This window comes from Artemia sp. Qi Xiang Cuo, chromosome 18, assembly GCF_049724085.1.
Source record: "Artemia sp. Qi Xiang Cuo chromosome 18, ASM4972408v1, whole genome shotgun sequence".
Taxonomy (NCBI): domain Eukaryota; kingdom Metazoa; phylum Arthropoda; class Branchiopoda; order Anostraca; family Artemiidae; genus Artemia; species Artemia sp. Qi Xiang Cuo.
The window spans coordinates 58,757,062-58,779,983 of NC_142811.1; the positions used below are offsets into that span (position 1 = coordinate 58,757,062).

At 34.9% G+C, this 22,922-nt stretch overlaps 1 protein-coding gene across 1 annotated transcript in view; it reads right to left on the bottom strand.

The window, feature by feature from the left end:
• LOC148941706 (adhesion G protein-coupled receptor L2-like) overlaps positions 1–22,922 on the bottom strand; it is a 224,013-nt gene that overhangs the window by 18,796 nt on the left and 182,295 nt on the right. Inside the window, exons 12-13 of the mRNA XM_089104233.1 lie at positions 1,182–1,305; positions 781–894 (exon numbers count right to left, since the gene is read on the bottom strand). Coding sequence (XP_088960359.1) covers positions 781–894; positions 1,182–1,305 — 238 coding nt within the window. The remainder of the gene's footprint in view (positions 1–780; positions 895–1,181; positions 1,306–22,922) is intronic.

The following is a 22,922-nucleotide window of genomic DNA, read 5'->3' on the forward strand; positions in this document are numbered from 1 at the left end:
AAAGAATTTTTGATGAGCCAAGTATGCTAGAACGGATTGGTGGACAACCATAGTTGCGTTTTCCCCCTTCGTTCTGTCTTTTTTTTCCCCTCTATATCTTCTTTCTTCTGTACCCAAGAAAGCCGTCTTGTAAATAAATCTGGTTTTTAAAAGCCCCCCAAAAAATATGTGTTTCAATCTTTCCGTTCTCCTTCAAATGTTTTGTTTTGGAACACACCACATGTTGAGTTATCGAAGCTGATCATATCAGCTTCGTCATATCATGTCAGCATCAGCCGTTTATATCAGCCGATATCAGCAGCATCAGCTGATACTATCAGCCGTTCTCCTTCAAATGTTTTGTTTTGGAACGCACCACATGTTGAGTTATCGAAGCTGATCATATCAGCTTCGTCCTATCATATCAGCATCAGCCGTTCATATCAGCCGATATCAGCAGCATCAGCCGATCATATCAGCCGTTCTCCTTCAAATGATTTGTTTCGGAACGCACCACATTTTGAGTTATCGAAGCTGATATGATGTTATGATGTTAAACAGGGTCATAATATCAAATTTCTAGATTGTATCTTGGTCTTTCTAAAAAAAGTCTGAAAACTCCTTGACCACTCTGCTAAGCGAATAGATTTTAAAAATAAAGAATTATAATGATATAACAACTTGGCTACGAATAAAGAAAAAATACTGGCACCAGAATTTCAGCTGCCAGAATAGCAATGGAAAAGACAAAAAGAAAAGAAGGTGACAAGAAAAGACGAAAGTTAAAAGAATAAACTGCACCTTGGAACTTGTATTTCTCAAGTCACTGTATGGCTTTGATCTTGACACCGCCCGCTTGATCTTAGTGACTACTCTTTCATTCAGCATGCATTGAAATATGAAAATGAAAACTCCCTAAAACGAAGAATAATATGAAGAAAATTGTGTAATGAATAAAGATTGACAACTAAAAGCTAAAAATATAGGAACGGAAGAAAAGAGAGAGAGAGAGAGAGAGAGGGGGGAGGGAGAGAGAGCGAGAGAGAAGAAGGGACATGGAGAGGGAGAGAGAGAGAGAAGGGGAGAGGGAGAAAAAAAGATAAAGAGACAGAAAGAATGATATATAATGGAAGAAATACTTAAGAAAAGAATAAATAAAGATTGACCAAAACAGAGGGAGTTACACAAAATTCTGCTGTTACCTGTAAACCGTTCAAAGTTCCAAATAAGTAAAGAGGCCAGATATCGGGTATAAATGTGAGCATGCCAAACATCCAAGTTATGCCCATGATAAAGACAAGAGCTAGTGAGCCCTTCACCCATCGCCTGGAAGACAATTAGTATATATTACATTATAACCTCATTTATAGGGACAAGGCCTTTAAAAACCATTGGAATCAATTTGAAAATCCTAGGGGGAGCAAATTAATTTTCCAGTCAGCGGTCTAAAGTGGAAAATAGCAAACACTCTATGTCGCCTTATCACTCCCCCCACCGCCCCCCCAGGATAAAATTTTCCCCGAGTGCTTCAACTCGATCCTCTACCATGAGATTAAACAACTATTAGCGAAATATGGAAGAATGCAATCTGTATGTTTACGGGTGGTTACAGGGAACTAGGGAACATAACTCATAAGTTAACAATTATATATAGTAAAGTTTTATGTAAACAATTGAATTCTGTGTCTTATTTTAAGAGCATAAATAAAACTGAGTTTCCTAATTATCTTCATATGTCATATTAGTAAATTCCTATTTGTCCAATTAATAAAAATAAAATGATAACTAACAACAACATTTTATTATAATTAGGATTGTGTGATTTAATTCATTATTAAAATCTATCATAGGCAGCGCGCTAGCACTGCCTAAGTAAAGAACGATGTGGGCACACTGTATTTTTTTGTTTTTTTTTCTCCATACCCGGGCACTTCGTATCGAAGAAGTTGTCGTAGAAACTTTAGAAAGAGTTCAATTGATTGGAAATTGGAATGGCTAGTGCCAATTCCAACATTGGCCAGATATTGGAGGGGAGGGCCATTAGCCCCCCCCACGTTCTTACATCCCCCAAACACATTTACTCAATATTGCTATGTGGCAATTTTGTTCATTGCCGTTATTTTCCTAATCAAAAATATGTTTTTGAGTAGGATACTCCCCCACAACCCTCGGGGCAAGGGTTTTAAGTTATGCCCTGAGGGCATATCAGGTTTTTATAGAAGGCGTTGTCGTAGAAACTTCAAAACAGGCTCATTCGATTGGAAATTCAAAGGGCTAGTACCCTTTTTAATAGTCGAAAGTGATTGGAGGGCAACTAGCCCCCCCCCCCCCACCCATCAGTCCCCCAAATACACCCAATCGAAATTTTGAGATAGCCATTTTGTTCAGCGTAGTTAATTTCCAGATAGAAAATATGTTTTGGAGGAGGACACTCCCCCACAGACCTCAGGGCAATGGTTGTTAGTTAGGCCCCTGGTACAAATAGGGCTCTTTTAAATAGTACTGTCCGAAAAACTTCCAAGCCTTCCAATTTGGCAGGACATTTGAAGGACCAGTGCACTTTTTAATAGTTAAAAGTGATAGGAATGCAACTAGCCCTCCCCCACGTCCATCATTCAACAAAACACATCCATTCAAAATTTTTAGATAGCCATTTTGTTTAGAGTAGGCTAGTTGATTTCCAGATAGAAAATATGTTTTTGAGAAGGACACTCCCCCACAACCCTCAGGGCCAGGGTTTTAAGTTATGCGCAGGGGGCATATAATGTTTTTATAGAAGGCGTTGTCGTAGAAACTTCAAAAAAGGCTAATTGGATTGGAAATTCAAAGGGCTAGTGCTCTTTTTAATCGTCGAAAGTGATTGGAGGGCAACTAGCCCCCCTTCACGCCCATCATTCCCCCAAACACATCCAATAAACATTTTGAGATAGCCATTTTGTTCAGCGCAGTTGATTTCCAGATAGAAAATATGGTTTTAAGGAGGATACTCCCCCACAACCCTCAGGGCAAGGGTTTTAAGTTATGCCCAGGGGGCATATAATTTTTTTTTAGAGAAGGTGTTGTCGTAGAAACTTCAAAAAAAGCTCATTCGATTGGAAATTCAAAGGGCTAGAGCCCATTTTAATAGTCGAAAGTGATTAGTAATTTTGTTGTTGTTGTTGTTCTTTAGACCAGGGCCCTTCGTATCGAAGGAGTTGTCGTGGGAACTTCGAAAGGGGCTCATTCGATTGAAAATAGAAAGGGCTGATGCCCTTTTTAATAGTCGAAAGTGATTGGAGGGCAACTAATCCCCCTCCCACTTCCACCCTCCCATTTGCCCATTTAGTTTAAAAACTAAATGTTGCCTTAAGATTAAATCAAAATGCACTGTGATAATGCTAATTCCCAATAAGGCATCTCAGCAGTATCCCAAGAATGACTGAGGGTATTATGTTCAAATTTTCGAGGCAACTTTTGCTCTTAAAATATAACCAAATCAAAATAGTGTAAGTGTATCAAAGCTATCAAAGAAAGAAAACAGATTTTTTTGCGAATGGTATCGAGTTTTCCATTTCAGGTCAACTAGAGGAGGTATGAAACTAAATTAAACAGTACTATTTGTGTTCTGATTTTTAAAAGGGTGCATGTTGTTAGAAATTACAAAAAATTTTACTTGAGCTTACGAAAACCAGGGAAAACCATAAAGTCTTAAAAAACGAAGGGGTGTACAGTGACATTTTCTTTTTCCTTAGAAAGACCACACCAATACAAAAATAACGGATAGTAGCTAAAAAAACTTCATTCACACAGTGAGTTTTCCAGAAAAAAGTCAACAACTCATTCAAACCAAAAATTAGCAAAAATAAGATCAAACAGTCTACGAAGCTCGAAACTACCGCAAATCAGCATCGATAAATAAATGAAACCCAAAACGAAGAGAAATTAAAATAAATAACCGAGTCAAACTCAAAACGAGCAGAAATTAACATAAGTTGGGCGCAAAACCCCTATGCCTTCCCAAGGCCAGAACAAAATTTGCACTTTTCTGAAAAAAATATAAATGTTTTTACTTTTATAACTTAATAAATCAAATAATTTTAACATTTTGATTACTAAATATGAGTATATGTATATTAAACTGACAATGCACATTCAATTGTGTTTTTTTCAGTATAGTGCAAATTTTGTGAGGCATAGGGGCTGCCTAGGGACCTTGGGAAGGCATAGGGGTATTTGCGCCCAACTTATGTTAATTTCTGCTCGTTTTGAGTTTGACTCAGTTATTTATTTTGATTTCTGCTCGTTTTGAGTTTCATTTATTTATCGATGCTGATTTGTGGTAGTTTCGAGCTTGGTAGATTATTTGATTTTATTTTTGCTCATTTTTTGTTTAATGGAGTTCTTTACTGTTCTTTGACAAACTTATTTTGTGGAAAAAGTTTTTTTAATTAATATAAGTAAAAACGAATGTATGTCTGTCTGTGTGTCCTGTATGAATTAATACACTGTTCATCCAATCGGTAAGAAACTTCAGGAAGTTGTTGAGTATACTTGTGAAGATTTTAAGTCTATAACTTTTTCACCTCCCCCTCTTTTTATTTCTGACACTTTTTGTACTGACTGAAATTAGAAACCCCTAAAAAAAGCTTGCCAGTTGCTTTCGTTTACATTATTTACATTTTCTGAATGTCAACTATCTAACAACCGCTGAAGCCTAAATTCCATATACTTTTAAATCTAAAAATACGAAAACTTTCAAGAAAACTTTTTTTCGGCTAAACCAACCAAAGGCTGGTGCAAAACTTAACATTGCCAAAGTAACATAATATCTTATGTTGCATAGTCACAAATTTGATTTTTGTGTCCTTGAATTTTGTTTCTTTTGAGACCGCAGAAGCGCGCGACGGGTAAGCTAATAGATTATATAAATGGATTATAAAATATATTTACATGAATAAAGAATATCTTGGGTTTCCAGGAGACTGCCTACCAATAATACCCCCCCCCCCTCTAAAAAACAAACAACAACCTAAATGTGAGTCTCGTATCAGTAAATTCACAATCTTGTTTCGTTATTATTTTTTAATTTGTTAATTCCAATCTTCAATCTAGCGTCTTTTTTCACTCATGTCTGTGAATGCAGAAGCTAGGCAAAGTAACGGCTCTGAATCTAAATCAGAAAAAGGAAGGAAGTATTATTAGTTTTATTCCTTCGTCCACTCTCCCCCTTCCTTGCTACAACAATACCTAAAAGCTACAATTATCCCCTTACAAGTCATCCACTAGGCATTTCCGAAGATATTGCAGACATGCCATTTCTATGACCTGGATGCACATAGTTTTTTTCGATTTACCTCTCACCGTCCAGGGAAAAATTAAAATCTCCTCTCCAATTTACCGTACATAATTTATAAATACCACAGCAGGTTATAGTACAAAAAAAATGATTTTGTCTGAATTGGAAACAAAAAATCCCCTTCTTCTCCCTTCTTGCCCCTTCTTCTCCACACTAATGTTGAATTTCTTCGTCCACTCTCCCGCTTCCTCCCCCTTATGATGGACATGGTCAGTCATAAATCTTAGAACACATTTTATTTAGGGTCTCCCTTTGCCTTCAAGTGGTTCATAGAAACTCATAAACTATTTGAATTGTCCTTACTCCATGCCTATCAGCCTTAATTTTGCCCTAGGATGGATAGATGACAGACAACCTATCAACATATTCAATATGCGAAAGTGCATCATTTTTATGCGATTTTGGAAAGAGGTTATGCCAGGTTTACTTCTCATTCAGACTATAATAATAATAACATTATTATTTTATTACCCGTCAAAAGAAAAGAAAAGAGACGGAGTACATTAAAATACAAGAAAAGGAAGTGTAGGTCTAGACACAAAGTATCCGTAATTAATACTCTTACTTACTTACTTAAGTCCCATCCGTCCTTGAAGGTCGTCTTTGGGCCTCTTTCCTCGTAACGGCGTTGATGTGCCGTTTGTATGCTTCACGGTCTTTTGCTAGGCGAAGAAGGTCTGAGAGGCGGTAAGGTGCAAAGTTTTCCTTCCTCGTTTGTGAGGGGCAACCACGAGGACCAGAACCGTTAATTTGGCCTTCAAAGGTGATTTTCTGGAGACGGGACCAACTCATTCGTTCTACGTGACCGAGCCATCGAAGTTGTTGGAGCTGGATCGTCATGAGAATTGTTTGTTGTACTTTAAGGAGCTCGAAAAGTTCGAAATTTGAGATTCTATCAAGGTAAGTGATCCCGCCGATGCGGCGGAGGCACTTAGTTTCAAATGCTGCAAGTCGACGGTTGTCATTTACCTTCAGTGTCCATGTTTCACATGAGTAGATTGCGATGGGGCTGATCAGGGTATCAAAAAGTCGTGTCTTAAGCCGCAGAGACAAATCCTTGCTTCGCCATATGGGCATAAGGGCCTTGAAACTGGAACTCACGAGGGCGAGACGTCTTTTGATGTCTTTTGATGGACTGTTGTCGCTGGTGATCAGACTACCGAGGTAAGGGAACTCGTCAACCCACTGGATACTCTCTCCATTAATTTTCAGGTCTGGCTTAACTGTATCCTGTGGCTTTCGTGAGCAGCTCATAGCCTTTGTTTTTGATACATTTATGATCATTCCAAAAGAACTAGTGGCTTCGAAGACGTCGTTAAGAACGGCTTGTAGATCCTCGGGTGTTTCAGCCATTTCGTTGATATCGTCGGCGTAGGCTAGCTTATCTATCTGAACACCCCCTATATGTGCGCCACAAGTTGTCTCCACCAGGGATAAGACTGCTGTGAGGAAAAGGTTGAACAGCTCTGGAGACAAAAGGCATCCTTGAAGGACACCTGCGGAAGTCTGGAAACTGTCAGTGAGACCTTCACTAGTCATCACACGACTCCCAAATTTTGAGTACATATCCTTGATAAGATCTACTAGGTTTCGTGGGATTCCGTAATGGAGAAGGATATGCCATAGGCCATTTCTCCAAATAAGGTCAAATGCTTGCCTAAAGTCGATGAAGAGCTGATACAGGCCGCGACCGAATTCCAGATATTTCTCTAAAATTTGGCGAACAGTGAAAATTTGATCAACTGTCGATCTCCCAGGGCGAAAACCGGCTTGGTATTCTTGGATGACTAAGGATGACACGGCTCTTATCCGTTGGAGTATAATTCGGGTGAAGATCTTGGCAGTTTGACTTGTTAGGCTAATAGGACGGTAATTATCACATATTGCCTTTGACCCCTTCTTGTGTAGTGGAACAATTGTGGCTTCGCACCAAGAAGTTGGGAAATGACTCTTTTGCCAGGCCCCGGATACAATCTTGTGGAAAAGATCTATAAGTGGTTCACACCGGACTTTCAGCAGTTCTGCCTGTATCCCGTCCGGGCCAGGGGCCTTGTTAGTCTTCAGCGCTTGGATGGCATCTTCGACCTCAGAACGGAGAGGAGGTGGGCTGGGATCTGAGACAGTAACGGGCAAGAGGTCCAGGACAGCAGAGTTTGGAAAGATATCAGGATTAAGCTTTTCTTTGAAATGCTCCATCCATCTCGATCGGATACCTTCTGTGCTTTGTATCTGAGAGCCATTTTTATCTAGCAGTGTACAAGAACTGAGGCTTTTCTTGCTTGTTAGCTCACGAACTCTCTTATACATAAAGTATGAATCGCCTATCTTAAAATCAGCCTCACACTGTTCACATTTGTCTTTAATGTAGGTGCGATGGGCTCTACGGGTGGCTTTTTCTACAGCACGCTTCAACTGCTTATATCTGTCCCTGCTCTCTCTGTCTGACCTGTTATTGTGTTTTCGTTTCTCAGTACATAATAAAATAATTTCATTTGTTATCCAAGGCTTTTTATCACCCTTTTTGGTTCCTAGGGTGGACATCACTACTTTGCTGATGATCTTAGAGGAGTCTGTGACCAGTTTATCGATATCCTCTTTAGATAGAGTTACAGGAATATTAGAAAGAAGGTCCGATATTTGAGTAGACAGTTCATCGATGTAGGTTTGGCAAATTTGAGGGTCTTTGAGAAGATGTGTGTTGAAACGAGCGGGTCTATTATTTAGCTTTGAGGAAGATTTCAGGCGTATCTTTAGTGCAGACATGACCAGGGAATGGTCGCTGTCGAAATCGCCACCTGCGAGGGTGACAGTATCTAGCACAGATGATTTCCACCGCCTAGAGACGAGCACGTAATCAATAAGATTACGGGTTTTTCCATCCGGCAAAGTCCATGTCGCCTTGCGACGTTCTCTATGTTTGAAGAGAGTATTGGTAATGGCTAGATCACTGTCTGCAAAATTCAATGAGGCGTTCGCCCCTCTTGTTAAGTCGTCCAAGGCCAAATTTACCCATAACATCTTCATTTCGAGCAGAATCGTTACCAACAATAGCATTGAAGTCGCCAATGACAACAATAAGGTCTTTTTTAGGAACTGCGTCAATTAAGCTTTGCAGTTGAAGGTAGAAATTGTCAGACTCTTCATCTGGTTTGCTGCAGTCAGGAGCATAGACTTGTATGATCGTGATGTTGATCGGTGATCCTTTCATTCATATCATAATCAACCGTTCTGACACAGGCGTTACGGAAATCAGGGATCTTTGTGCCTTATTCGACATCAAAAACCCAACACCTTGGCGATGGACGCCATCGGTTCTCCCATAAACTATCAGACTAGTGTTGCCGATCTTTCTTCGCCAGTGGTAGGGAGGTGTGTTTTTGAAAGTCCCACAATATCCCATTTATATCGGTTTAGTTCATTTAGGACAAGATCTATTTTGCCTTGTTTAGCAAGCGTCCTAACGTTCAGGGTTCCAACAGATAAAATAAATTTAGGAGAAAGCATAGCCTCCGGGTTTGGAGTTGTCAACACTGTTAAAGGGAGATTCTGGGTCGTCAGTTCGTCGGTTGTCCCGGACGCGGTAACTTCGTCGGTTGCCCCGGACGCGGTAACTTCGTCGGTTACCTATACTCACTAACACGAAAAGACTGGTTAAACCATGGAAAAAAAAAGGCACCGAGTTCTACTGGCGGAGAGTTCAAACCACGGATGGTTTTCAATATTCTTATTAAACTTCGAGACCTGATTAAGGATGGCTAAAGTTGGGTCTGTTATATTATATTTCCTAATAAGAGATGAATTTCGGGACCAAAGTGGGAGACGAAGCAGAAATTTATCATACTTAGAAAACAGATCGAAGCATACGTTTATCGATCTCAGGACTAATTCTCTAAAAAGGACTCAAATACAAGAAGTGGGAGAGGACAATTGAATTATAAAGGCGAGCTAAAACTTTCTTTTGAATATTAACTTATTTGAAACAATTTTACGATATGCAAAACCAATTCGCTTCTGTACATCCGCGATAAGCATTCGGTAGGTTGTTTTTAGAGTTGAACTGATAGAAGGCCAAGGTATGTAAGGAACTGAACTGGGTTAACGTTGACATTTCCAAGAGCAATCGTAAAACCATCGGGAACTGATTTCCAATTAAAAAGCAGGATTCTATTTTTAAGAATGAAACAGTAACGCTATTTTCATAAAACATTTTAAAGGATTCATTTTCAGTGATTAAATATTTTGTGGTTCTATCCCACTTTCTAGGGCTATAATGAGAGAAAGGTTGATATGGCTAGGACAAGTTCTGCGGATGAAGGGTGGCTAATTGCCAAAAATACTCCCTTTTGGCCAACCATCTAGGGCCAAACGAAAAGGAGGTCGTCCACGAATTGGGTGGGAGGAGGTCCTAACGATTGATTTAAGGGAACATGTAACTTCGCTGGAGGGTGTAAAGAGGGAGGTTTTAAATAGATTGGGTTGGAGGGGGAGCGTGCGTATTCGTGTTGGGCTCAGGTGGCTTGGTGGTTCAGTGAGTTGTCAGCAGTAGCAGTATATTCAATAGCAAAAATTTCTTAAGAACATTTTGGGGGCGAGGGGCTTTTAAAGCTTCAGTACTAAAGAAAAATAAACGCTAATTCCTCAAGACAACGGTCGTCTAACAACCAAATCTTAATTAGTCTTAAATAATCCAAATCTTAATTAATAAAGTAACAGCCAATTCTTAATTAAAACTCCCTCATGTTTCTCTGAATACTGTTTTCCCAATTATGTGATCAAATATAAGGCAAAGCAATTTGCAGATGTTTCTCATCCCTTCACCAAGAAGATCAGCGCGCTGAAACATCCTATTTTTACTTTCACGACCCTCTCCTTAGCGGATATAAAAACAAATTTGTCGTACCCTGAAATACATAGGAAATTAATAATAGGTAGACAAACAGGCAAATGATGCAAATCCCTCACTGCAAAGGGGACCAAGGCAAAAAAGCCAATTGTAACTTGCAAGTCTTAAAATGGTCCTAAATCTCCCTTGTCTCAAAATTTGAACAAAACTTTTTTTTTTTTAATGTGTACCATAATACTAAAATTGTCAACCCTTGGAAATTTAAAACGATGAATCGCTAGAAAAACTTTTGTACAAAAAAACTGAGGTCATACACTTTGATCTTGATCACCTCATAAGAGACTATTCATCAGCGGTGGAAAAAAAATCTATATGTTTTGGTTCAATAGATGGAACGTTAAATAAATTGGAATGGAGGAGCTGAACAGCTGTAATGGCTTAAGGTGACGTCCGAATACAGTAGGTTGTTAGAAGTAGTAGTAGCAGTAGTATCAAATCATTTCAAAGTTACTCAAGAAGCCACTTATAGCTTTTATTCAATCAGCATAATAGTAGCTTTATTATATTTATTCCTTCCGTTGTTATTACACATTTTATTTATACAATTTTTATTATTGTTACGCAATTTATATATAATTATTACAACATTCGGTATATTACTTCATTGACGAATTGACAATTCAAAGTCAATGAGTAGTTACCTATTAAGCACTTTCAAAAATACATTCAAAAATACATTGAATTGCGCATAAGGTTTCAAAAATACATGAAAAAAATACATTGAATTGCGCAAGAAAAACCCATGCTTGAGACACGTTTGGTGGGTATAATCTGGTTTGGTGAGTATAGTCTGGTTTGGTGGGTATAGTCTGGTATAGTTTTTCAAAGTGAGTGAGTATTTGACATTTTTGCAAAAAGGGATAAGGAATTCGCAAATTGGACACTATGAACGATATTAATTAATGTTTTGAATAATAGGAGTGTGAATGATTCTAATTAGTGATTGGATTGTATGAAGGTGGAGAAAAAAAAGGGGTAATTAGTGATTGGATAATTTTTAACAACAAATGACTGAAAAGTGTTTTGGGGGAGATGGGATGATTGTGTACTGTATAATACACAAGTGATGGTTTGCACAGTGTTGTCAATTTTAAATAGTTTAGAAATAAAAATAAATTAACAAGAAATGGCTGAAAAGTGTTTTGAGGGAGTTGAGTTGCACGAGGGTTGAGTTGCACGAGGGTTCAGTTACATGCGGATTCAGTTACACGGGGATTAGTTAAATGGGGTCGAGTTACACGAGGGTTCAGTAGCACGGAGGTTCAGTTGTATGGGGTTTCGGTTATACAGGGGTTCAGTTACATGGGGGGTTCAGTTGCACGGGGGTTTAGTTAAATGGGGCTTGAGTTCCAAGGGGGTTGAGTTGCACGAGGGTTCAGTTGCATGGGGGGTTCAGTTACATGCGGATTCAGCTACACGGGGATTAGTTAAACGCGGTTGAGCTGCATAGTCTCGTTGGAAAAAATTGGAGTTCATACTAAAAAGTTCTATTAAGAGCTATTGCTATGGAAATGGCTCATTTTTGAATCAAAACTATGCTTTTCCGACTGAAGATACACATTTGAATCAGAAAATGTGAAAATGTATACAATTGAAACAGAGAAGTGTGTTTTGACGATATTTTCTATATTTTCGTCTGAAAAATAGGAGTTCACACTTAAAAAGTTCTATTAAGAGCTATTTTTATGGAAATGCTTGAATTTGCTTGCGTGTATAGGAATTCCCATGTTATTTGCTTGCGTGTATAGGAATTCCCCTGTTAGTTGCTTGCGTGTATAGGAATTCCCATGTTATTTGCTTGCGTGTATAGGAATTCCCAGGTTATTTGCTTGCATGTATAGGAATTCCCATGTTATTTGCTTGCGTGTATAGGAATTCCCATGTTATTTGCTTGCGTGTATAGGAATTCCCAAGATATTTGAATGCATGTATAGTAATTCCCAAGTTATTTGATTGCGTGTATAGGAATTCCCACGTTATTTGCTTGCGTGTATAGGAATTCCCATGTTATTTGATTGCGTGTATAGGAATTCCCACGTTATTTGCTTGCGTGTATAGGAATTCCCATGTTATTTGCTTGCGTGTATAGGAATTCCCATGCTTTTTTAAGGGCTTATGTTCCCTCCCATGCTATTATAAGGGTTTATGTCCCCTTCCTATGCTATTCCAGGAGCTTATGTTCCTTCCTATGCTATTATAAGGGCTTTCCCGTGTGATTTTTCTTTACTTGGTACCCATTAAAAACAAAATTTTTGTGTTAAATAAGTAGTTCTTGTATCTTTTAAAAGAACTTTAAGGGGTTTGAGAAACTCAATTGCCTGATTCCGTGTGGTTTTTCTTTACTTGGTGCCCATTAAAAACACAATTTTTGTGTTAAATAAGTAGTTCTTGTATCTTTTAAAAGAGCTTTACGGGGTTTGAGACACTCTGTTGCCTGATTCCGTTTGGTTTTTCTTTACTTAGTGCTCATTAAAAACGAAATTTTTGTGTTAAATAAGTAGTTCTTGTATCTTTTAAAAGAGCTTTACGGGGTTTGAGAGACTCGGTTGCCTGATTCCGTGTGGTTTTTCTTGACTTGGTGCCCAGTAAAAACGAACTTTTTGTGTTAAATATGTAGTTTTTTTATATTTTAAAATAGCTGTAAGGGGTTTGAGAGACTCAGTTGCCTGATTCCGGGTGGTTTTTCTTTACTTAGTGCTCATTAAAAACGAAGTTTATGTGTTAAATAAGTAGTTTTTGTATCTTTTAAAATAGCTTTAAGGGGTTTGAGAGACTCAGTTGCTTGATTCCGTGTGATTTTTCTTTACTTAGTGCTCATTAAAAACGAAATTTTTGTGTTAAATAAGTAGTTTTTGTATCTTTTAAAAGAGCTTTAAGGGGTTTGTGAGACTCAGTTGCCTGATTCCGTGTGGTTTTTCTTTACTTAGTGCTCATTAAAAACGAAGTTTTTGTGTTAAATAAGTAGTTTTTGTATCTTTTAAAATAGCTTTAAGGGGTTTGAGAGACTCAGTTGCTTGATTCCGTGTGATTTTTATTTACTTAGTGCTCATTAAAAATGAATTTTTTGTGTTAAATAAGTAGTTCTTGTATCTGTTAAAAGAGCTTTACGGGGTTTAAGAGACTCTGTTGTCTGATTCCGTGTGGTTTTTCTTTACTTAGTGCTCATTAAAAACGAAATTTTTGTTGTAAATAAGTAGTTCTTGTATCTTTTAAAAGAGCTTTATGGGGTTTGAGAGACTCGGTTGCCTGATTCCGTGTGGTTTTTCTTTACTTGGTAACCATTAAAAACAAAATTTTTGTGTTAAATAAGTAGTTCTTGTATCATTTAAAAGAGCTTTACGGGGTTTGAGAGACTTGGTTGCCTGATTCCGTGTGGTTTTTCTTTACTTAGTGCCCATTAAAAACGAAATTTTTGTGTTAAATAAGTAGTTCTTGTATCTTTTAAAAGAGCTTTACGGGGTTTGAGAGACTCTGTTGCCTGATTCCTTGTGGTTTTTCTTTACTTGGTGCTCATTGAAAATGAAATTTTTGTGTTAAATAAATAGTTCTTGTATCTTTTAAAAGAGCTTTACGGGGTTTAAGAGACTCGGTTGCATTGTATTTTCCATAATTTTCTTACACGAAACTAGAGTTTACGACCAAAAACCCTTATTAGCTCAGATTTTGTAGAAATAGTTTTATTTTTCAATCTGAAAATAGACTAAAGATTCAAATTTGAATCAGAGAATTGTGTTTTACATAATTTTCTTACATCTTCGGAAATCATTAACGATAACAAACATATTTTCGACCAGATGCGTTTTGAAAGCACATTCAACATTATGGCCGCTATTTTTTTTATCATTAACCCTTTAGAGACCAATTGCATCAACTTGAAGAAAATTCAAATAGAATCGTTACTGATATTGATATTAGTGCGTAAACTACAAACTGACAAAAATATCCAGAACTTTTTTTCTTATAGCCTTGACTTTGAAGACATTGCTTCATCTTAATTGGCTTTAGAAATATCATGCAAAATAAAACTAACCAAACAGTAGTTGCTTTGTCGAATTTTGAGCAAACAAAAGGATTGTAACACCTGATTGGCTCGTTTGTATGCAATTTCAAGCCAGTGAAAAGAAGGAAGTTTTTCAGTAAGGACACTCGATATCCTAAAAGTGTTTGATTCAAACTTTTACCTTGAGAATCGATGTTGTTAGCAGAATTTCAAAAGAATCGTTTATGAGTGCTGACGTATCTGATTAAATAATTTAGGTCGTATGATAGTTTTTTTTTTTTTAATGCAGTAGTTTTTCAGTAAGGACATTTGATATGCTAAAAGTGTTTGATTCAAACTTTTACCTTGAGAATCGATGTTGTTAGCAGAATTTCAAAAGGATCGTTTATGAGTGCTGGCCTATCTGATGAAATAATTTAGGTCGTATGATAAATTTAATTTTTTTTTAATGCAATAGTTTTTCAGTAACTTTTATTCTGTGTGTTTTTTTCTTCTTTACTTAGTGATCATTCAAAAACCGAGGATTTCAGTTAAATAAATAATTCTTGTACCTTTTAAAATAGCTTTACGAGGTTCGAGAGACTCTGCTGTTTTATTCTGTGTGATTTTTTCTTTACTTGGTGATCATTCAAAAAGCGAGGATTTCTGTTAAATAAATAATTCTTCTACATTTTAAAATAGCTTTACGGGGTTTGAGGGACTCTGATGTTTTATTCTGTGTGATTTTTTCTTTTCTCGGTGGCCATTCAAAAAGCGAGGATCTCTGTTAAATAAATAATTCTTGTACCTTTTAAAATAGCTTTACGAGGTTTGAGAGACTATATTGTCTTATTCCGTGTGATTTTTTCTTTACTTGGTGGCCATTCAAAAAGCGATGATTTCTATTAAATAAATAATTTTTGTACCTTTTAAAATAGCTTTACGGGGTTTGAGAGACTCTTTTGTTCTATTCTGTGTGTTTTTTTTCTTTACTTGTTGATAATTCAAAAAGCAAGGATTTCTGTTAAATAAATAATTCTTGTACCTTTTTAAATAGCTTTACGGGGGTTTGAGTGATTCTGTTGTCTTATTCCGTGTGATTTTTTCTATACTTGGTGGTCATTCAAAAAGCGAGGATTTCTGTTAAATAAATAATTCTCATACCTTTTAAAATAGCTTTACGGGGTTTGAGAGACTCTGTTGTTTTATTCTGTGTTTTTTTTCTTTACATGGTGATCATTCAAAAAGCAAGGATTTCTGTTAAATAAATAATTCTTGTACCTTTTAAAATAGCTTTACGGGGTTTGAGAGACTCTGTTGTTTTATTCTGTGTGATTTTTTCTTTACTTGGTGATCTTTCAAAAAGCGAGGGTTTCTGTTAAATAAATAATTCTTGTACCTTTTAAAATAGCTTTACGGGGTTTGAGAGACTCTGTTGTTTTATTTTGTGTGATTTTTTCTTTACTTGGTGATCATTCAAAAAGCGAGGATTTCTGTTAAATAAATAATTCTTGTACCTTTTAAAATAGCTTTACGGGGTTTGAGAGACTCTGTTGTCCCCAGCAATCAGAAATTAAATTATAAAAAAAGTTTCTTCACCTCTTGAATACACAATACCGAAATTTCATTCAACTTTCATGTAAGAAAATTATGGAAAGTACAATTCTCTACTTCAAATTTGAAACTTAAGTCCAGTTTTGGATACTCATAATGAAGAGGACTGATGGCTCTAATTCAATATTTGTTTTTTCATAAAAATATACTATTTTTTTCTTTTTTAATTTCGAAATTATTCAACTTTATTTTTTTTATTTTTTTATTTTTTTTTGTACGTATCTTAAAATAACAAAATATGATTACGGCTCTAACAATCGTACTCTATGATTTCTCAGAGACACGATGCGGCTTTACCATTGGTACTCTATGGCCGGTTATCGACACAACCTAGTTTATTGCATGTATTAAATCAGTATTTTTTACGCAGTGGAACGATAAACACATAAGTCATATCTTTAAAAAAAAGTGAAGATGGAGCATTTTAATAAATTCTGTTCACATAACAAGGTTATTGTAGCATTGAATGCCAACAAGGAGAAGTATTTAAACTATGAAACAAGTACAAGTGGTAGCACTATTGGAAATGTATGCATGTATTGTCATGACAGTAAGGAATTAAATTTCTTTGGAATACCGAAAAAATTCCTTTGTACAAATGGTGGATATGCGAGATTGAGATCTCCGGAGATAATTGCACTCAAAGAGAATGCCAACATAAAGATAATCGTTGATGATAGTGGACAACTCCTTGCTACTGTTGCAGGTAACAAATTACCAACTGATACATCCAATCGTCATCTTTTAGGTATTAGCATTCAACGGAAGCTCAATAAAAGAAAAGCCTACTCTTCTACTAATATCGTAAACCATATCTTGTCTACATGCCGAAACTGTTACCTGTGTAAAAATAATGTGATAATAGACAGTGAAATTACCAAAAAAATAAAAAGAGAATTGGCAGAAAATATCACCATAGAACATAAAGATGAATCGGTGAAAAACCAAGTACCAGGAAACGTTACTGCCATTGATCAAACAGTCAATAAACCAAATATTACCAAAGACGGAAAGCATATTGAGCATGTTGAAGATACACCAGTAAAAATTGTGTATGACTTAAAATTGAATAATGATTATTCTACAGATTACGAACTAAGAGAAGACAATAGCTACAATATCGAGAGAGAACATGGTGAACTATTTTATGGAACAGATTCAAAATGTTCAAAGTTGATCATTGATATTAATAATGTATAATAATATATTTTTGTATTAATATTCTACTTGACATTATTTCATTAAAAATATATTATGCATTACATTGCTATGTGTTCATTATTTTTAGAGTAAGCTAGCATATCAAACGTTTAGAATGTCTATTAAAACATCGGAGATGTAAGAAAAGGAATTTGCATGCATCTATTGTCAGACACATGGGGTAACATTGACAAAATCTAGGTATCAGAATGAATAAATTCTTTATTAACATCCGTTGTTGGATATGTTATTATGTCATTATGAAAAAATTTTAAGTAAGTAAGTAACAAACTCTTTTTTGAATTCACCTCTTGGAAACACAATACAGAAATTTAATTCAGGAAATTATGAAAAAAAAAATTAACAAATTCTTTATTAACATTCATTATCGATTGAAGTCGTTTCCTAGACAGACAATACAGCAATTTCACTAAATCTAAGTATAAGAGTAATTAAATTCTATATCAACATCCATTTCTCGGATACATTGGAAAAAGTTAACAAAATCTAAGTGTTAGAGTGAATAAATTTTTTTTATCAACATCTTTTGTCAGGTACTTAGGATAAAATTGACAAGATCTACGCATCAGAGTGAATAGTTTTTTTTATCAATATACTGTGTCAGATACATCAAATAAAAGTAACAAAATCTGAATTTCAGGATGAATAAACGCTCTAACAACATCCTTTATCGGATATGTCGGATAAAATTGACAAAATCTAAGTATCTGAGTGACTAAATTCTATATCAGCATCCTTTTCTGGGTTATATAGGATAAAATATCGGATAAAATTGACAAAATCTAAGTATCAGATTGATTAAATTCTATATCAACATCCTTTTCTCAGATACATGGGAATAAAATTGACAAAATCTAAGTATTAGATTGATTAAATTCTATATAGGCATCCCTTTCTCGGCTACATGGGATAAAATTGACAAAATCTAAGTATCAGAGTGAATAAATTCATTATCAACATCCTTTGTCGGATATGTCGGATAAAATGAACAAAATCTAAGTATCAGAGTGATTGATTTCTATATCAACATCTCTTTCTCGGATACATGGGATAAAATTGACAAAATCTAAGTATCAGAGTGAATAAATGCATTATCAACATCCTTTAAATGCATAATCTAAGTACCAGAGTGAATAAATGCATTAGTAACACCTTTTGTCGGGCTATGTCGGATAAAATTGACAAAATCTAAGTATCAGAGTGATTAAATTCTATATCAACATCCTTTTCTCGGATACAAAAGATAAAGTTGACAATATCTAAGTGTCAGAGTGAATAATTTTTTTTTATCATATGAAAAAAAAAATTGTAAGTAAAAAGTAAAAAACTCTTTCTTGAATTCGCCCCAGGGGCCTAGTAAGAGAGACATGCAAAAAGCTAGGTTCATTTATTTTTTACTAAAGCAATAGCTACCATCTATTTCAATTAAGGTATAGATGGCAGCACAACTAATTTTTCATTCATCCGGGCACCTGCAGCCAACTTACAATACCACCCTTTTTTCAAATATCTGCATTTACGTTAGGTTCATATAGGTTCCCTTAGCGTGGACCACGCTAAGGGAACCTAAATGAACCTAACGTAAATGGAGATATTTGAAAAAAGGGTGGTATTGTAAGTTGGCTGCAGGTGCCCGGATGAATGAAAAATTAGTTGTGCTGCCATCTTTACCTCAATTGAAATAGACGGTAGCTATTGCTTTAGTAAAAAATAAATGAACCGAGCTTTTTGCATGTCTCTCTCACTAGGCCCCTGGGGCGAATTCAAGAAAGAGTTTTTTACTTTTTACTTACAATTTTTTTTTTCATATGATAAAAAAAAAATTATTCACTCTGACACTTAGATATTGTCAACTTTATCTTTTGTATCCGAGAAAAGGATGTTGATATAGAATTTAATCACTCTGATACTTAGATTTTGTCAATTTTATCCGACATAGCCCGACAAAGGGGGCTAATAATGCATTTATTCACTCTGGTACTTAGATTATGCATTTAAAGGATGTTGATAATGCATTTATTCACTCTGATACTTAGATTTTGTCAATTTTATCCCATGTATCCGAGAAAGAGATGTTGATATAGAAATCAATCACTCTGATACTTAGATTTTGTTCATTTTATCCGACATATCCGACAAAGGATGTTGATAATGAATTTATTCACTCTGATACTTAGATTTTGTCAATTTTATCCCATGTAGCCGAGAAAGGGATGCTGATATAGAATCTAATCAATCTAATACTTAGATTTTGTCAATTTTATTCCCATGTATCTGAGAAAAGGATGTTGATACAGAATTTAATCAATCTGATACTTAGATTTGGTCAATTTTATCCGATATTTTATCCTATGTAACCCAGAAAAGGATGCTGATATAGAATTTAGTCACTCTGATACTTAGATTTTGTCAATTTTATGCGACATGTCCTATAAAGGATGTTGTTAAAGCATTTATTCATTCTTAAATTCAGATTTTGTCAATTTTTTTTATGTATCAGACAGAGGATGTTTATAAAAAAAATTTATTCATTCTGAAGCTTAGATTCTGTTAATTTTATGCGAAGTCTCTGACAAAAGATGTTGATAAAAAAAATTTATTCACTCTAACACTTAGATTTCGTTAACTTTTTCCTATGTATCCGAGAAATGGTTGTTGATATAGAATTTAATCACTCTTATACTTAGATTTAGTGAAATTGCTATATTGTCTGTCTAGGAAACGACTTCAATCGATAATGAATGTTAATAAAGAATTTGTTAATTTTTTTCATAATTTCCTGAATTACATTTCTGTATTGTGTATCCAAGAGGTGAATTCAAGAAAGAGTTTGTTACTTACTTACTTACTTACAATTTTTTCATAATGAAATAATGACATATCCAACAATGGATGTTGATAAAGAATTTATTCATTCTAATACCTAGATTTTGTCAATGTTATCCCATGTGTCTGACAATAGATGCATGCAAATTCCTTTTCTTACATCTCCGATGTTTTAATAGACATTCTAAACGTTTGATATGCTAGCTTACTCTAAAAATAATGAACACGTAACAATGTAATGCATAATATATTTTTAATGAAATAATGCTACGCAGAATATTAATACAAAAATATATTATGATACACTATTAATATCAATGATCAACTTTGTACATTTTGAATCTGTTCCATAAAATAGTTCACCATGTTCTTTCTTGATATTGTAGCTATTGTCTTCTCTTAGTTCGTAATCAGGAGAATAATCATTATTCCATTTTGAGTCATACACAATTTTTACTGGTGTGTCATCAATGGCAGTAACGTTTGCTGGTGCTTTGTTTTTTATCTATTCATCTTTATATTCCATAGTGATATTTTCTGCCAATACTCTTTTTATTTTTTTGGCAATTTCACTGTCTATTATTACATTATTTTTACACAGGTAACGGTTTCGGCACGTAGACACGATATGGTTTACGATATTAGTAGAAGAGTAGGCCTTTCTTTTATTGAGCTTCCGTTGAATGCTAATACCTAAATGATGACGATTGGATGTATCAGTAGGTAATGTGTTACCTGCAACAGTAGCAAGGAGTTGTCCTCTATCATCAACGATTATCTTTATGTTGGCATTCTCTTTGAGTGCAATCATCTCCGGAGATCTCAATCTCGCATATCCAACATTTGTAAGACGGAATCTTTTCGGTATTCCAAAGAAATTTAATTCCTTACTGTCATGACAATACATGCATACATTTCCAATAGTGCTACCACTTGTACTTGTTTCATAGTTTGAATACTTCTCCTTGTTGGCACTCAATGCTACAATAATATTCTCATGTGAACACACTTTATTAAAATGCTCCATCTTCACTTTTTTTTTAAGATATGACTTATGTGTTTATCGTTCCACTGCGTAAAAAATACTGATTTAATACATGCAATAAACTAGGTAGTGTCGATAACTGGCCAAAGAGTACCACTGGGAAAGCTGCATCGTGTCTCTGAGAAATCATAGAGTACGATTGTTAGAGCTGTAAGCATATTTTGTTATTTTAAGAAACGTACAAAAAAAAATAAAAAAATAAAAAAAATAAAGTTGAATAATTTCGAAATTAAAAAAGAAAAAAATAGTATATTTTTATGAAAAACAAATTGAATTAGAGCCATCAGTCCTCATCATTATGAGTATCCCAAACCGGACTTAAGTTTCACATTTGAAGTAGAGAATTGTACTTTCCATAATTTTCTTACATGAAAGTTGAATGAAATTTCGGTATTGTGTATTCAAGAGGTGAAGAAACTTTTTTTATAATTTAATTTCTGATCGCTGGGGACAACAGAGTTTCTCAAACCCCGTAAAGCTATTTTAAAAGGTACAAGAATTATTTATTTAACAGAAATCCTCGCTTTTTGAATGATCACCAAGTAAAGAAAAAATCACACAGAATAAAACAACAGAGTCTCTCAAACCCCGTAAAGCTATTTTAAAAGGTATAAGAATTATTTATTTAACAGAAACCCTCGCTTTTTGAAAGATCATCAAGTAAAGAAAAAATCACACAGAATAAAACAACAGAGTCGCTCAAACCCCGTAAAGCTATTTTAAAAGGTACAAGAATTATTTATTTAACAGAAATCATTGCTTTTTGAATGACCACCATGTGAAGAAAAAAAAACACAGAATAAAACAACAGAGTCTCTCAAACCCCGTAAAGATATTTTAAAAGGTATAAGAATTATTTTTGTTAACAGAAATCCTCGCTTTTTGAATGACCACCAAGTATAGAAAAAATCACACGGAATAAGACAACAGAATCACTCAAACCCCCTTAAAGCTATTTTAAAAGGTACAAGAATTATTTATTTAACAGAAATACTTGCTTTTTGAATGATCAACAAGTAAATAAAAAAAAACACACAGAATACAACAAAAGAGTCCCTAAAACCCCGTAAAGTTATTTTAAAAGGTAGAAGAATTATTTATTTAACAGATATCCTCTCTTTTTGAATGACCACCAAGTAAATAAAAAATCACACGGAATAAGACAACAGAGTCTCTCAAACCCCGTAAAGCTATTTTAAAAAGTACAAGAATTATTTATTTAACAGAAATCCTCGCTTTTTGAATGACGACCAAGTAAAGAAAAAATCACACGGAATAAAACAACACAGTCTCTCAAACCCCGTAAAGCTATTTTAAAAGGTAGAAGAATTATTTGTTTAACAGAAATCCTCGCTTTTTGAATGATCACCAATTAAAGAAAAAATCACACAGAATAAAACAACAGAGTCTCTCGAACCTCGTAAAGCTATTTTAAAAGGTACAATAATTATTTATTTAACTGAAATCCTCGGTTTTTGAATGATCACTAAGTAAAGAAGAAAAAAAACACACAGAATAAAAGTTACTGAAAAACTATTGCATTAAAAAAAAAAAAAATTGAATTTATCATAAGACAAAAATTATTTCATCAGATAGGCCAGCACTCATAAATGATCCTTTTGAAATTCTGCTAAAAACATCGATTCTCAAGGTAAAAGTTTGAATCAAACACTTTTAGCATATCAAATGTCCTTACTGAAAAACTACTGCATTAAAAAAAAAAAAATTATCATACGACCTAAATTATTTCATCAGATACGTCAGCATTCATAAACGATTCTTTTGAAATTCTGCTAACAACATCGATTCTTAAGGTAAAAGTTTGAATCAAACACTTTTAGGAAATTGAGTGACTTTACAGAAAAACTTCATTCTTTTCACTGGCTTTAAAGTGCATACAAAGAAGCAAATCAGGTGTTATAATCCTTTCTCTTGATAAGATTTTTATAAAGCACAGAGGGTGTACATAGTTGTATTTTGACTGATATTTCTAAAGCCAATAAAAATGAAGCAATGTTTT